The sequence below is a fragment of the Haemaphysalis longicornis genome, unplaced genomic scaffold (assembly GCF_048455015.1).
Source record: "Haemaphysalis longicornis isolate Haplotype H1 unplaced genomic scaffold, Haemaphysalis longicornis Haplotype H1 scaffold_9, whole genome shotgun sequence".
Taxonomy (NCBI): Eukaryota; Metazoa; Arthropoda; class Arachnida; order Ixodida; family Ixodidae; genus Haemaphysalis; species Haemaphysalis longicornis.
The window spans coordinates 3,981,522-3,998,333 of record NW_027526460.1 but is presented as its reverse complement, the minus strand read 5'-3'; the positions used below and the strand labels follow the sequence as shown (position 1 = coordinate 3,998,333).

Genomic DNA, 16,812 nt, shown 5'->3' with positions numbered 1-16,812 from the left:
CTCGCCGTCTGGCCAAGTGCACTCGTCTTGTAAACACTCGCCAATACAGAATTGGAAGAGCCACCTATTTCTGGCCTTGTTGTGCACTCCTGAAGATTCTTACTTTAAGATAAAATATTTTTTGATTGGGTGAGCAAAATGAGCAAATTCGATGGCAGATGAAGAGTGGTAGTTGTGAGTGGCGTATCTAAACTAAGTGTAATTTGTTTCATTGCTCTCTCTCGCTTCTAACTTCATCTATCTTCAAGGAAACATAATTGTTTGGAACAACATTGTGATTGCCTCTTTTGTCAAGTGGCTCTGTTGCTTGAAATGCGATGTTCAAGGTTCATTTTATTGAAAGGAAATTCAACTGCTTTTAGAAAAATCATTGTATTCAATAAAACTTTTAACTGAAAAACAATGGCCTGATAATAAGGTGAATGATTAATTTAAAAGTTGCTTATTTTATAAGCAAATTATGGACGTTACCTCTCAGTTTCCTCACAGTTTACTACAATAAGCTTTTGTAGAGGCACGCAAAAAAAAATATTTTGTAAACCTGTTGCTTATCCTTATTGTCATATGGGTGCAACATGTAACATCATGCAACAACAAAAAAAAACATGGAAGACCAATATGCATGCAAGTTCAACACAAAAGCTTCTTGAGAGTGGACAAGCATGGTTTGAGTGTGTGATAGATCTGGCATTTTAAATGTCACCACTGCGTGCAAAATTTTTTTTTGCTTTGTTTTATATGTACTGATTTTTTTTATGCAGGTGGCCTTGTGTTACCAGATAGGTCCGAGAGTCATTCTGATGCAGTAGCATCTTTGCTGCTATATTTTTCCTTCTAAATGTGTCCATAACTGTATGGGAGGCTCTAGAGGAAGAAGAGGGAAGCAGTGCTGTTGCTCATTCTTTTTGGTGTGCAGTACTCGAGCCTCTGCTACTGTGTGGTTTGGCGGCTTCATCAACCTCGTAAACTAGCGAACGAAGGAAACACCGAAGACAGAAGGAAAGTGGAGGATGAAAGTGTGAGGGGGAGGGCAGTATGCTCAGGCCGCGCCATAGAAGACCAGCATGCGCTGCGTGATGCATGGATATCGGCCTTTCGGCATCCTCCTGGTTGCGGGGCTCATCCGAACCAAGTGACGTTTGTGTGGGAGGTTCAAACATGATTTACAACAACTTGCTCAGTGGCGGCGACGTGCTGCAAGATACCAGCAGAGTAGCGCACGCCGCCGTGCGTTCACTGATCATGCGATCACTTAATCCCGAGACGCAACAGCCATGCGCCGTGACCGGGAAGACTGCAGTCCGTGCTGTGCACAAATTGCGCATTGGGGAGTGTAGTAGGTGTAAGCCATTTTTCCTCTTTCCCTCCCAGGTTGAGGTGGGGGACCGGCTGAAGTTTGTGATTGGCCGGCTGAGCTACGACATCCCGGCGGGGCCCGAGAGCGCGGTGCCCGTGCCGGCCATCATCGGCGTGAGCGTGGGCGTGGGCGTGCTGGTGGTGATCGTGTTCGTCATCCTCATCGCCTACCGGCGCAAGTCCACCGAGAGCAGCCGCGTCCTCAAGACCATGCAGGAGCAGATGGACGTGCTCGAGCTGCGGGTCGCCAGCGAGTGCAAGGAGGGTGAGTGGCGGGCACCCGTGGACTTGGTCCAGAATCAAGTCGTGGGCAGTGCCAGAACTGTGACAGTAACGGCACAGGGAGGGTCGATTGCGGGAGTCGGTAGCGCTGGGGGCATTCCGTCACATTTCCTGCATGGAATCCCACGGCTGTTGTGCTGACCAAGACTGCGTCCGATTTGTGCAGCATTTGCTGAGCTCCAGACGGAGATGACCGACCTGACGAGCGACATGACGGCAGGCGGCATTCCGTTCCTGGACTACAGGGCGTACACCATGAAGGTTCTGTTCCCCAATGTGGAGGATCACCCAGTGCTCAGAGACATGCAGGTCAGTTGTCCTGTCAACCTTCCCTGTTGGGGTTGCTAGGCTTCCAAGCCGTCAAATCACGTTTAGGAAATTTATTTACTCACACGTGCATAACTTCCCGCGACTCTTGTTGTGCTGATGTGAGCATCTCACCTGTGCTTGCTGAGTGAGATAGTACAAGCCTGGCACTTTGGGTGCAGTGCAGAAAATTAACTACACGCATTGATACGCCAAGCCCCACCCCTAAACCGACCTAAAAGATACCAAACCACTCTTATTTACGAAAAGAACGCGTAGAATGGAGCTGTGAGAACATTTTGCAGTAAATAATAGGAATGGCAGGTCCTGCAAAAATTCTGGCACAGTTGGGACTCGAACCCAGGTCGTTTGCACTGAAACCTGTGATTCTACCCCGAGGCTACTGAGGCCGAGCAGCAGAGCTCCTTTAGCAGGGGCCCATAAGAATAGGAGTGTTGAAAGCTAACCTGCATAGGATGGTGCGGGCTTTTGTACCCACAATAGTATGCAACCTCGCATCCTGTGCATTCTTTTGCACTACTTAAAACATTGTTGAGTCACAAAAATTTCGCATATCGTGGTGAGCAGCCACACAGTAGACCGTGGCAGTGGTCCCTTTAGCGTATAAAGCGTGACTGTTGCTTACAGCATTCATACTGCGAGCTTTTGTGTGAGGAGCGGGCAGTGTTGTTCTTCTCAGCTGTTGCAAGTCCTGGCTATTTACAGCTGCATCAGATGCCGTTTTATCCCACGCAGATCGATGCGGTGAAGAAGCAGTACATGGAAAAGGGGCTCTGGTACTTTGGGCAGCTGGTCATGAACAAGACCTTCCTGCTGCTCTTCATTCGCACTCTGGAGTCAAACCGGTACTTCTCCATGCGTGACAGGTGAGCGGGACATCTTCGCTGCTTCTGTCTTTGCATGCGGGCAGGGGGAAAAAGCCTCAAGTGGTACTTTCCTTGTCTTTTCTGCTGTTAGAGATTTTTCAGTGCAATAAATTTAACCTGCCTATTGTTGTTTCTTTTCCCCGTTTCCTTCTCCGTACCTTTAGGGTGAGCGTTGCATCGTTGATCATGGTGACACTTCAGGGCAAGATGGAGTACTGTACCGAGTAAGTTGACCAACTGTGCTCTTTGTTTTGCCAATAAATCATTACACTCTAGTTCTGCCATCGTTTTTCTGCCTGCTTATACCCCCCCCCCTTATTATTTTCACGTACTAAGTGACCTCGCTTTCTGTCCTGTTTAGGTTTATTAATGAGATGGCTAGTTCGCACTGCTGGTTCGCTGTGTTACAATTATGTGATGTCCCCATTTCATCTCTTTCAACAGCATTCTCAAGACCCTGCTAGCTGAGCTGATTGAAAAATGCATAGAAGGCAAGAGTCACCCAAAACTACTTCTACGGAGGTATGTAGAGAACGGCTGTTTTCCTTACGAATCTGCAGCTTGTATGCCAACTGTGACTGACGAAAAATTTGGTGTTCACAGGACCGAGTCGGTAGCAGAGAAAATGCTGTCAGCGTGGTTCACATTTTTGCTCTACAAGTTCCTGCGGGTAAGCAATTTTACTTGCTTTTATTTTCTGAAAGGACGCCGTTGTATGTGTGTATTGTGTCGGTCTGAATTGAATGTGCAGCCGTAGCTGAAATATACTTTAAATCAAATCGTAATTTCGCATTGTTGTTGTACAGCCTGATATTGAACAAATGGTGACCCTGTGCTTGTGTAAAGAGGTGCACTTGAAAGGTGTCTCAAAGGCACTTTTTGGATACACGTTTCTGGAAAGGCGAAGAAATTTTGCTGACTGCTTTGGGTTCTGTCGTTCTGCTCGAAGAAAGCCTTCGGGAATGCACGGGTCATAATATGCACCCTAGGATAACAAACCTACAGCAACCCCGTAAGCTTTGTCTAATTTTGTCATTTTGGAAGGATCATCTGTCACCGGAAAAACGAAAAAACAGTTTTGGCCCATATTTTGTTTGTGTTCACTTTCAATGTTTATAGTGACAACCTTTGCTTTTTGAATATAGAAACTCCCCATGTAGATGCGGAAGACATTTGCAGTGCTCACTCGCTGACCACCCCTGTGGCCGTCGCAGGAGTGTGCAGGCGAGCCGCTGTTTGTGCTGTACCGGGCCATCAAGCAGCAGGTGGACAAGGGCCCAGTGGACGCCATCACAAGCGAAGCGCGCTACTCCCTCTCGGAGGAGAAGCTCATCCGGCAGTCCATCGACTACAAGAGCCTGACGGCCTACGTGTCGATCGCGCAGCTGAGCTACGAGGTCGGGGAGAACACCGAGACGCCTGTGAGGGTCCTCGACTGCGACACTGTGTCCCAGGTGAAGGACAAGGGCCTGGACGCCATCTACAAGAACGTGCCCTCCTGCCAGCGGCCCTCCAAGGACGACCTCGACCTGGGTGAGTGCTGCTGCTGCTGCTCGGGAGGTAGGGGAGGGGACCACCGCCACGCTCAAACTCCTCCCCCCCCCCTCGCAGAGTGGAGGACGGGCAACTCAGGCCGTCTCATCCTGTCCGACGAAGACTCCACCACCAAGGCTGAAGGGGAGTGGAAGAGGCTCAACACTCTGGCTCACTACCGGGTCAGTCTCCTCTGGCCTGCTTCTGTTGCAGCGTAGTCATTGCAGCAACTTGAGACTGCAGAAGTAAAGTGTACAAGCGCTCAGCTTGAGTTTTGGTCGTTTCTTTTGCCCACATCTGTTCCCTACATAGCCTGTGGCATTTTTTTTAATCATAAATTATGTGATAGACTATGTGAACATTTGGGACAATTTCATGGTGCATTTGGATTGAATTAGTCACTTTGGACTCGTCATCATCGTCATCATCACCAGCCTATCTACGCCCACTGCAGGGCAAAGGCCTCTCCCATTATTCTCCAATTATCTCGGTCCTGTGCCAACTGTGACCAATTTATCCCCGCAAACTTCTTGATCTCATCTGCCCATCTAACTTTCTGCCGCCCCCTGCAACGCTTGCCTTCTCTAGGGATCCACTCTGTTACCCTTAATGACCAGCGGTTATCTTGCCTTCGCATTACATGCCCTGCCCACGTCCATTTCTTCTTCTTAATTTCTACTAATATGTCTTTAACACCAGTTTGCTCCCTGACCCACTCCGCTCTCTTCTTGTCCCTTAATGTTACACCTATCATTTTCCGCTCCATTGCCCGCTGAGTCGTTCTCAATTTAAGTTGAACCCTCTTAGTGAGCCTCCAAGTTTCTGCCCCGTAGGTGAGTACCGATAAGATGCAGCTGTCATACACTTTCTTCTTCAGCGACAATGGTAGGCTGCTATTCATTATCTGAGAATGTCTGCCATATGCACCCCACCCCATTCTGATCCTTCTAATTACCTCTGCCTCATGGTTGGGATCTGGGGTCACAACTTGGCCTAAGTAGATATATTCGCTTACCACTTCCACTGCCTCGCCACCTATCTCAAACTGCTGTGCTGTCCCGAGGTTATTGATCATTACTTTAGTATTCTGCATATTAATTTTCAGGCCCACGGTTCTACTCTGTTCGCCCAGTGCGGAAAGCATGCTTTGCAATTCGTCCCCTGAGTTACTTAGCAAGGCAACGTCATCAGCGAATCTGAGGTTACTGAGGTATTCTCCATTAACCATTACTCCCACCTGTTCCCAATCCAACGTTCTGAACACGTTTTGGACTCGTAACCAGGCATAATTTGAAAAAATTGTTCCTGTTAAATCTGCTGCATTCCTGGCTACTAAGGGTGTGCGAATACTCGAATATTCGAGTACGAATCGAATAGTACCTTCTCAACTAATTCAATTTGTGAATCGAATATCAAATATTCGAATTTTCAAATTGTCGAGTGGATTTTCGCAATGTGCCCGGATCTGCGAAAGTGGGAGATATCTGCCCATACTAATGCTCTGCTGGCACCCCCCATCAGCTCGGCTAGCTTCATTCAAATTACGCTGGCGATGAGTGTGCCTTGCAGAGGCTGTAAATTTGATCCCGCTGCACGGAGTAATTTGCGATTGCGTCTACGAGATCTTTCCTTCGTGCCATCGCCGTTGACTCTTGCCGCCATTTTGAATACTGCAACCTAACGTTTACATGTTAGGGCAGCTTCCGGCTAAGCAATAACTGCTTGTTTTTTACAGCACCTCCATTAATTTAACATCAAAAGCAGTTATTTGATAATTGGTATTTGATATTTGATATTTTTGAAAAAAATTGATACTGTATTTGATACAGTCTAGTCACTTATAACAATCAGGGTGTTGAACCAGAATTTTTCGGATTCGAGCCTTTCGGGTTCGGTTCGGGTTCTGTTCCGGAGCAAGATTCCGTTTCGGTTCAAACAGGTTCGAAGGGAAAAGGCAGGATTTTCTTTCTTTTTTTCCAGTGATGCGTTTTTGTTTTTTCGTTTCTCTGTCAGGTCAGTATAGGAAAAAATTCATAATGCAGGTTTTTGTAAATGTTGACTGGGCCAACTTCACTTTACAATCCACTACAAAATGTTTTTCATGGAAGGTCAACGATTATAACACTAACTTATGGGAAATAAAAAGTTTGCAGGGACATTAAAGCTGCTCACGTGTATTAGTGTGAAAGCATTACTGTTTATGGCCGCAAGCTTATATTTATTAATTTATTCTAGTGCATTAATAAAATTATTTCAATTTTTTTTTTGGCTCATAAACATGCAGATTCATACACTGCCGTTGCTTTCTTGAGGAAAACAACAACAATGGCTCTACGTAGCCGCCGCGGTGCCGCCTTGCGCTCCACTCCCATTGCCGACCAGTGACGGGCCGCACCTCGCCCCAAATAATGCATCCTTGGGCAGCTGCTTTGGCAGGCAGGCAAATTTTGTGGACATCACAGAGCCTGCCCATTCTGGTGTCATCAAATGTCGCACACACATGCACACACGCACGCACACCCACCAGTGTTGCGGAATGAGCAGCTCCATTTCGTTCCGATTCCTTCCCAGGAAATAAAGCTTTCCACAATTCCATTTCTTTAAATTCCGCCGATGGCCAAAAATTTTTCCCATTCTCGCTCCTGGAATGGCCGGGAGGTTCAATTCCATTTCTGTAATTCCTCAACGTAGATATTCCTCTTAGTGACTGTATCGGGTTACGAACACAAAATAATTGTGACGTTATCAGATGCGTTGAGAACTGCAAAAATGTGCATCTATGCACATCGCCAAAGTCGAGGGATAGCTGCAGCTTGCTGACATCTCGTGCAGAGAAATATAAATATAAAAAAACTACCACGGCGATGATGCTTTCTTTTGTGGTGTGAGAATGCGTGAGCGTCACAGCACTTTGAGTTATGTCACCGAGTTATGTCTCCACGCTTTGTGCTGATTGAGTTTAGCGTTGCTAAGTGTATGATGTTGCAAAACATGTGACACTACTAGCAAATGATATTTTTACCTTTTAATCATTGCCATTTATTCCCTTGCATTTTTTCTTCTTCTGTCTGTGTTTATGACCAAAAGCCTTCGCCAATCGCTCTTGTCAGACCTATGTTCAGGCTTGGCGTCCACAGCCCTATCATTCAGCTTTATGACGTACCAAGCAATGCCAAACTCATTGTACATCAAGCAGCAGTTAGCGGTTGAAGACGCTAGACCTGAAATTGTGCACGTTACGATTAACGTCCACATCATTTACACATGTAGATAAAAACCGAGCTCCCTCATGTGCAATTCTGCAGCACTTCTTGTATTTGCAGGAGAAGTATCATTATTCTGAATTTTATACGGACGCCTCTAAAACTTCCACCTCGGTGTCCTGCGCGGCGCATGGGCCCGGGCTTAGTGTCACTAGAACTCTTAACAGTAATACAAGTATCTTTACGGCAGAGGCTTATGGTGTACTTCTGGTTGTTAATCATATCCTTCAAAGCCACATCCCACAATCCATTATATATACAGATTCTCTCAGTGTTGTGCGGGCGTTGTCGTCAACAAAGTCTTCAAAAAATCACGTTATAAATTTAATAGTCAAGGGTGTTATGTCTGTGTGTGTACGCAAATTTGAACTTGTTCTTTGCTGGGTCCCTGGCCACTGTGGTATAGCCGGGAACGAAGCAGCGGATCGAATGGCTGCTGCTGCTACACTCTCAAATGCAGTAGACATAACCACATTACCCTACACCGACGTGAAACCACACATCAGACAACACCTTCGCACAACATGGCAAGCGCACTGGAATCAACAGACTGACAACAAACTACACATTATAAAGCCACTCCTGGGAGCATACACCACTGATACTCACAACAGACACAACGAAGTTACCCTGGCTCGATTACGGATAGGCCACACGCATGCAACACATTCCCACCTGCTCACGGGATCTCCAAGACCCCTGTGTAGCAGGGGGAGGGCCTATCCGTAGTCCACATACTAATAACATGCAAGGCACTTCACACAACACGACACAAACACTTCAGAGAACTCTACAGACAACATATCCCACTACATCCATCGCTATTTCTAGGTGACGATGCCAGTGTTTCTATGAAACGTGTGTTTGATTATTTGTCAGATGTTAAGTTTTTAAACCTTATCTCATATCACGCATAATCAAATCTGGCCCTATACACCAGCCATCAGCATTACCTTTAATTGATTTTACTATGTCCGATTTACATGTTTTTATACCTACCTTTTTGTGGTAATCACTTCGCTTCATCATATAACTTCTTCTTTGGCGCTCTTTGCCCTCGTTGGCCTTGCGCCATGAAACACCAACCATCATCATCATCAACGATTAACGTCAGGCCATGGCATACCCATCAGCGCGGTGGTTTGTCGTCTCTTTTCCTAGTATCTGTGTCTAATTGCGCTACCTTCAAGATGTCCCAAATGCATTACCAACTAGCCCAGTTGTCACTTCTTCTACCATGTCCTCCCCTTCCTCTCCAGCCGTTCGCCTGGTTACATTTCGACATGTTCACATCTTTTGTTAGGCCACAGGCCACCCCTAGCCCAGTAAAGATTGATAATCCATAATTCAGCCCTTTTTGTTCAGCCACATCTGGCGTGCCAACCAGTGGAGAAGCCAAACTTGCATTTATTAAACTGTGGTATTTGAAGTGGGCATTCAAAATGGATCCTTGCCACTAGTGCCACCAGAGTTTAATGAACTGTAAAATTAGACCACTTCTCTCATATATTGCATTCACCAGGGTTCATAGTACTGGAAAACATAAAGATTACAGTTTTGTGACTAACACTGTTTTGTCTATTGTTCCTCCAAAAATGGCTAATTATCTCTAATTATCTTGGGAACTAATTTGCAGGCTAAAAAAGTAATGGCATCAGTGGGAAAAAAAGCAGCAAGACTGACAAGTTTCACAGAGTTACTTAAAAATTAAGAGAAATTGTTTTAAGAGCAATGGCCCTCCTTAATGTACACAGCAAGCGTATCGGGGCTTGCTTTTGTGGGAAGTAAATTTGCCTAGTTTTGCCTTTCACCAACTGTTCGCAACACTGTTTCTTTCCCGCTGCCAGGTGAATGACGGGGCAAACCTGACCTTGGTTCCCAAGCAGTCGTCTATGTACAACCTTTCCATCATGTCCGAGAAGATGGAGAAGTCGCACAAATATGGCAAGTGCTTTTCAAACTCTGCTGATGTTTTTGGTGCTCTTTATTTTTCATGCACCTTCACTCTCGACGCAGTAATAAGTGTGTTTGTTGGCATCTTTTTCGCGACAGATTAGAAGCCCCAGTTTGCAGTAGGTCCTTTTGTAGAGCACCAGCAGACAACAAAAAATAAATCCACGAATATTCAAACAACAATGCAATGTCTTTGTGTACTTCCATAATGTGCAGTAAGAGTTGTGTGAGTGCCGTAAAATAATGTCGACAAGAAATGTGTTCGCATGGTTCTATGGTTATTTCTTCCGACATACGTGCAGTTGTTGGTACCATGGCGAAAAAAGGTGCCATTTCTCTGCTACGCACTGTGTTCACTGCAGTTTCCGAGCTTGTTCAGTCGTCGCAAGCGACAACACTGCTGGCGCCTCTATTACATCCAAAACACATGGGCTGATTGTGGCGTAAAATTAAAACTGAAATTGCCTCAACGGTTTTCTCACCTGCTTGCCCGTGTGTTCTTTCCCCTCGCTGAAAACAGAGACCCTCAACTTCTCTCTGAAAACTAGCCCACCACTCAGCAGGGCGACATCTCCACTGAACCATGATCCAGAAACTGGTTACAAGTATTGGCACTTGGTGAGCACCATTTTCCGGCTTTTCTCGTTCACGCCATTGCATGTCTCCACTGGAGCCAACTGTGTTTCTGTCTGAGAAAATGTGGGGAGAACGTGGGGAGCAATGTGTTGTCCCTGTGCAGGTGAAACACCACGATGGGGAAAACAAGGAAGGGGAGCGTGGGAACAAGATGGTCTCCGAGATCTACCTCACGAGGCTACTTGCAACAAAGGTAACGAATTGCGCATTGTGCATTGGCCAGGGGTTTTAGATAACGATCGCCGTTGTGATTTATGCGATGAAGTTTTTGCAGTAAAATCCTTACCATACGCTCAGGGCTCGTACAAATTTCAGGATGTTGGGAATTATAAAATTCCCAGGCAAGTTTACAGTGGGCGAAGTTTTGACTGTTACAACTGTTTTTGCGCTGCGTTTTGGGGATACGGATCAGCAAAGGCTTCTACAATTATGATATGGTCTCAGGAAAATGGTCCTGACTTGTGTTTTAGTACACGAGTTTTCTTTAGTACGGGTAATATTTTAGATTAGATTACATCATGTGTGTCCTGCAAGAAAACTTGGACTGTGCAGAGTTCGTTTCATTTACTTCTGCTGTAGGTGATTAACGATTGCAGGGGTAAACTGAGTGCTGCAACTCCACCACTTCCACAGCTGTTTGACTGCTCATTCAGCTGTGCAGGCTCAACTTGGCTACAGATGAGCTTGACCATAAGGCAGCACATGATGTTAAAAAATGAGTATTGCCGCGATGAATGGGTGCTTTTCGCTTGGGGTGTCTACGGAGTGTAACGGGGAGCCCTTCTTTTCTGCTCACAGGGCACGCTGCAGAAGTTTGTGGACGACTTGTTTGAAACCATCTTCAGCACGGCCCACCGGGGCAGCGCCTTGCCCCTGGCCATCAAGTACATGTTCGACTTCCTCGACGACCAGGCTTTGCAGCATGGCATTACGGACCCAGAGGTCGTCCACACCTGGAAGTCCAACAGGTATTTCTCCCTCCCCCCCACCATCCATTGCGGGGAAGTGTTGTCATAACACCGGGAGGCTTCTGCAACCAGTGTTGCATAACTGCAGTAGTTTGAAGCAGCCACTGAGAGTGCATGGTGTTGTATTCCCTTAGGTACCAGTTTTTTTTGTAAACAGTCACATAAGGGATTACTTGGTTCAAAGTAAACAAAGAAGCCACAAATTCTTTTCAGTGTCTCTCCAAATTGCAATTGGGAGGCGGGGGCTCACTATTTTTGAAGGTGCATCAAGCAAAGGCAGTCATGGTTATCACGCGCGTAGAAACTGTACACGCAAACGAAAGGGTGCCTGTCTTTTTCTTTTGTGTGTAGTAGTTATAGGAGTGCTTGGAGTGCACGCTGCTTCAAATGGCTGGTTCCATTTTTTTTTTCTTTCTTTCTTTTTTGCGACCCTAAAACGATGCCCCAGATGCGCTGGTCAATCAGTGGACCTGCCAAAAAAACAGGCACTGTAAATGGTATTGTGGTTCGGCCAACCGTGTTTTAGACATCATGTTCTACAGAAGGCAAAACGGTGGTCACAAAAACCCACATTATATCCGGTCCCGCACTATAAGCGGTTACGTTATAAATGGTCTACTCTGTATATTTGACAAATACGTGTACTTTAAAATATTTGCCGAGAGGTTATAATTTAGGTCTATTGTTGCAGAAGAACGCTTTGAAGTTTTTTGCTGAAGACAACTTTGAAGAGGCATTGTTTTGCCAGTGGACCATTGTCAAACAAAACATGGAAACGAAGCTAGAGGATTGGAAATCATCAGGTAGTTTGGTCCCTGAGAGAGGGGTGCAAGGCTTTGAAGAGACGTTGCGCTGAGATTTCTGGCGTCACGAAACTGGCCCTGTGTTTTCCTGGGTACACAAATGTAGCGAAAAGCGTTTTTTTTTATTATTATTATTATTTTTTTTTTTTTTTTCATTGTGAACTCGACATAGACATTAACCATGCTGTCAACATTGTATGCAGTGTTATTTGTGCTATAGTGCATAGAATATCTTGTACGGTGGAACTTTCTGTTCAAGTGTAAAGAATTTTACATCCGAGTCCTGCGCGATAAAGTCCTGCTTAAACAAACTCGATAGTTGGCAAGATACAGCTGTGAAAGGCCCGAAGTTGCACCTTCAAAATGAATCCACGTAATTGAACTGCGAGTGGGACTTTTCCCTTGGCCTGAGTGAGGCCTAGTGCGAGTGTAACGTTTTAAATAAGAGCAATTCTCACACTAAAATGTTTTCTCCCAATCTCAACTGCTTGGCTTTTGTACATTCCCGCCTTCCCCCCACCGCCATTGGGATGTCGCATTTTCTACCTCCAGGAGTGTGGTCACCTGAGTTCACAAAAATACACCGAATCAGTTCAATATAGGGCATATTTCGATATAAGCATGATGAGGAATTGAACGTCATAAAAGCACATATCCTTTATAAAAACACTATATTGATGAAACTGCCTCACGTTCGCGGGAAATAGTCCTGTATCTCCTTCTGCCTGAACAACCTCGCTGCTAAAGATAGTACGCGCTTCTACACATTGTCTAAAGAGTGGGGGCAGCTGAGACAGCAACCTTTCACATTTGCAAACAAGCACCGGATTAGTGCGAGTGCACCAGTTACTTCTGAGGTTATGAGTAGAGGATAGTACAGTGGAATCTCGTTAAGCCGTGCCCGCATAAGCCGTAGTTTCTTTTTATACGTAGTTAAGCCGAATCCCCAATTTGGTTTCCTTTTACCTAATGCATTCGGATAAACCGTAGTGCCGGTTAGTACGTACTTTCTTCACGTCCCCGTCAGGTATGGTTTAACAAGGTTTCCCTCTAGTTGCTTTCCGCGTTGCATACGCTTTCACTTGCACTCGCTACGATGTCGGCATTGTAGTCTTGCAAACTCTCCCATGGTCGCGAAACCATCATCTACACATACAAACATGCCAACTGTTGATCTGGCAGTGGCGTTTGAAAATTCCGACAGTTCACTCCACACTTCGGCAACACTGGCAGAGGACTCGTTGCACTCTTCAGGATTTTCAAAGTCATCACCAGCATGCGCAAGCCGGCAATTTCGGGCACTTTCTTTGGTGACGTATGAGCAGAACCTACTTCAAGAAGGTTACCGTATTTGCACAATTCTAATGCGCACCTTTTTTTGCTCAAAGCTCAAATTGGCTTCAAAGCTGCCAGCAGCATTACCACGGACACGAGCGCGAACTCTTCCCATAATTCAATTCTCAATCTGCGTGGTAGAATTTTAGTACATAAACGTTTCTGCGCTTTAGACTCTCCACGTTCGACTTAATTTATGATTGCCAGCTTCACGGCAAAAAAAAATTTCTCCCACTTCATGCTAGCTACAGTGCGAACAACACAAACACAGCAAACGAAAAACAAGAAAAGTACGACGGGTTGGCCAGGATTTTTGCCTGGGGGACGTGAATGGCCCACGCTATACGCCACACACAGTGGTGCACTCACGGCGGTCATGATAGGGAGAGCGAGGAGGTGGAGGAGGAAGAGCCGCCTGCGGCCCGTGAGTGGGTCGGGTTAAGCCACCTTAGGTGTATGCCGGCGGAATATGTCAGGAGTCGCGGGTATTTTTGTTCAATATAAGCATAATTCTTGCTATATCATCGCAAACATACCATGATCGCAAGTAGTTCTATATACAGGTTAAATCGATGCAAATGGGTTTGATATAGTTGGGTTCAGCTGTACCTGCTTTAGCTCATCTGCTTTTTTCATCCAGTGGTCTCTGCTTTTCTAACCTGATAGCAAGTCAAGTTTAAGTCAATTTTGCCTTTTGCTTTCTGAAGACTGAAAGCTTGTCTCTCCAACATCCGCCACTGAGTTCGTTTTAAAAAAGTAAGCTGTACAATGATTTGCTTTGGCCTTGTTTTGCATAACAGATGAGATTTGTTTTTGCCTGCCCGATAGTCTTCAGATGCCAGTCCAGGAAGTGTGGCAGTGGGGGTGATTGTGATTCCTCCAGGGTTCAGTCTGGATCTGCCTTCATGACCGGCAATGTACTAGTAGTGCAGCGAAGGTTTTGCGGACGCGTGCGTTTACCTGGTGGTGCCGTGTTGCAGCCTTCCCCTGCGCTTCTGGGTGAACCTGATCAAGAACCCCAACTTTGTGTTCGACATCTGCAAGTCCAACATTGTGGACTCGTGCCTCTCCGTGGTGGCCCAGACCTTCATGGACGCGTGCTCCACCTCCGACCACCGCTTGGGCAAGGACTCCCCCAGCAGCAAGCTGCTCTATGCCAAGGACATCCCCATCTACAAGGACTGGGTCGAGAGGTACCGTGGCAGAAAAACCATGACGGCTTCACGAGGGGAGCTGACCAAGAGACATTTTTTGTTTCTTTACCCTGGTCATAAGCACCGTCTAGGGAACTTCAGTGTGTCACTGTCTTGCTACTGGGATTTGTCGCTGTACAATCACTCTGGGTATCATGTTTGGCATTGAAGCGAACTTTGTCCTCCCTAAGGAGAAAAACAGTGACTGCAGCCATTGCTGTTCCTGTTACAGAAGCTTGTGTGATTGCTTTATCAAGGCAGCAGAGGAAGCTAGCAGGAGCCTTTACATGCACCAGAAGAATTCGACATTTTTTTTTAGTTCAGGCCAACACTCTTCTAGTGTTTCTTATTAACTTCCTTGTGCATTCTGTGAGTACTATAAAAGCATTCTGTATAGCACGATTTCTCCAGAGATAAAAAAAAAAGAAATCATAAAGCCTTGGGTGCTTCTACCATAATCATGGCAAATGTTCTTATGGAGTTCTGGAAGTTTCCCACGAGCTTTGAGGTAGTGAAGCCAGGTGTGGCTGCATACAGTCTAACCAAAAAGTTGTTTGTTTTCATTGTGAGGCATTCTCTTGATGCCATTCTGAGGGTAATTCAGCACCAGAGGTGGGTGCATGTGACAGTAACCAACCTTTCTGTGGACCCCAAAGGCTGTCTCGGGCTGCGCTGTGGGCTTTGTGTGAAGTGGAAATTGGGGAAAATGGGCATTGCAAAAATTTGCAATACGTAAAGTGGTAAATTAGAGCACGAACTGTATTAACCTGCAAAGCATACCATATTTACTCACATAATGATCGCACTTTGCGTAATGATCGCACCCCTTAAGTTCATCGTCAGAATACGACTTTTTGTTATTTCCCGCGCAATGATCGCATCCTGAACTTGCCACCGCCATATGTCGTATGCGTGTCAAGTCTAGCTGACGATGTTCGTGGTTACCTGTGTTTCCTCCTCTTTCAAAGCGGACATGGCTACGTTTTTGCCGGAAACTTGCTGATATTAGCAATATCGGCAAGCATGACTTCATTATTGGTGCGGAAGAAACTCCCATTGAATGCGCATACTGTAGTCACAAGACATAAAAAAAACGCACTCAGTTTGCTGCGTCAGCAGCCGTGTCTTGTTTTGATGTCCAGCACTCTGACAGCAGCAGCCGCTATTGGTAGACATTTTCTCACCTCGCAGCAAACTCGTTCCGGCGCGTTCCATAATTCATGAAAACACTGCAATTTGGGTCACTTTGCAATGTGGCTGGCGGTGGTCCGTGGAGTTCTTATTATGTTTTTTATTTATTATGTAATGATACCTATCCTAAAAATTATAACCTGCAACTTGCTTGCGTTTCTTGCGCTGAAACTTTTTTGGCAAAAAATTTACCTCGCGTAATGAACGCACCCCCAAATTTGCATCATATTTTGGAGAAAAAAAGTGCGATCATTACGCGAGTAAGTACGGTACTTCTTGCAGGCAATATCAAACCTTAGCTTGCGTAGGTCAGTCCAGGCATCCTGTGCTAACACCGTTTCTTGTGCACTTTCCTTAAACCTTCCAGGTATTACCAAGACATCAAAGTGATGCCTGCTATAAGTGATCAAGACATGAATGCCATGCTGGCAGAAGAATCTAGGGTACGTAGAGTGCCCCTCTTGTGTTCCCGCTCATCACTCCTGCCTGTCGGCCGGCTCACATTGTTGCTTTTGCTGTGCAGCTTCATGCCCACGAGTTCAACACCAACGTGGCCCTGCACGAGTTGTACAAGTATGCCTACAAGTACACAGATCAAGTGAGTGCCTCGTCGGGGGCTGTGCGAAAGGCCGCCTAGGAGAGCGAATGCCCAAGGGGAGAAACGTTTCTGTGTAGTTGACTTGACCCTGCAGCTATTTTCTTACTTTCCAACTCTCTGGCTGTGGCATATTTTGCTTAACTCTTTCGGGACCGCCCGAAAAAGTGATGAAAAAGTGAGGTCTCGCTACAAATTTTTTATTACATAAAGCAAAGGCACCATCCTTCCTTAGCATATACCAAAATGCAGGTAATTATATGTTCTTTGACATACAATAACAAGTTTTACTTCAACACTGACGATAGAACCATGAAAAAATCTTAAAGTAAGAACTTTGTAAAAAAACTACAGAAAAAGATAGAAAAAAGCGTAAATATAAAAATATTAAAAAAGAATAAAATTATTTCAGGATATACAAAATCTAACACAATGCTTTGTTTCTTCATCACGAAAGTTTGATGCGGCTAGGTGTAACTGGTTTTTTGTTTTGTGCGTGATCTCTTTGGCA

The 16,812-nt window shown here is 45.6% G+C and overlaps 1 protein-coding gene across 6 annotated transcripts in view; it reads left to right on the top strand.

The window, feature by feature from the left end:
- Positions 1-16,812, top strand: part of Plexa (plexin A) — a 380,874-nt gene that overhangs the window by 359,385 nt on the left and 4,677 nt on the right. For 5 of the 6 annotated variants that reach the window (XM_077685386.1, XM_077685384.1, XM_077685383.1 and 2 more), the window contains 15 exons: positions 1,372-1,621; positions 1,805-1,947; positions 2,680-2,831; positions 2,996-3,055; positions 3,276-3,353; positions 3,435-3,501; positions 4,046-4,364; positions 4,443-4,546; positions 9,475-9,571; positions 10,101-10,198; positions 10,320-10,409; positions 11,015-11,184; positions 14,303-14,515; positions 16,074-16,149; positions 16,230-16,304. In XM_077685386.1, the coding sequence (XP_077541512.1) occupies positions 1,372-1,621; positions 1,805-1,947; positions 2,680-2,831; positions 2,996-3,055; positions 3,276-3,353; positions 3,435-3,501; positions 4,046-4,364; positions 4,443-4,546; positions 9,475-9,571; positions 10,101-10,198; positions 10,320-10,409; positions 11,015-11,184; positions 14,303-14,515; positions 16,074-16,149; positions 16,230-16,304 (1,992 nt within the window). The remainder of the gene's footprint in view (positions 1-1,371; positions 1,622-1,804; positions 1,948-2,679; positions 2,832-2,995; positions 3,056-3,275; positions 3,354-3,434; positions 3,502-4,045; positions 4,365-4,442; positions 4,547-9,474; positions 9,572-10,100; positions 10,199-10,319; positions 10,410-11,014; positions 11,185-14,302; positions 14,516-16,073; positions 16,150-16,229; positions 16,305-16,812) is intronic. The other variant, XM_077685388.1, reaches the window with a different exon arrangement.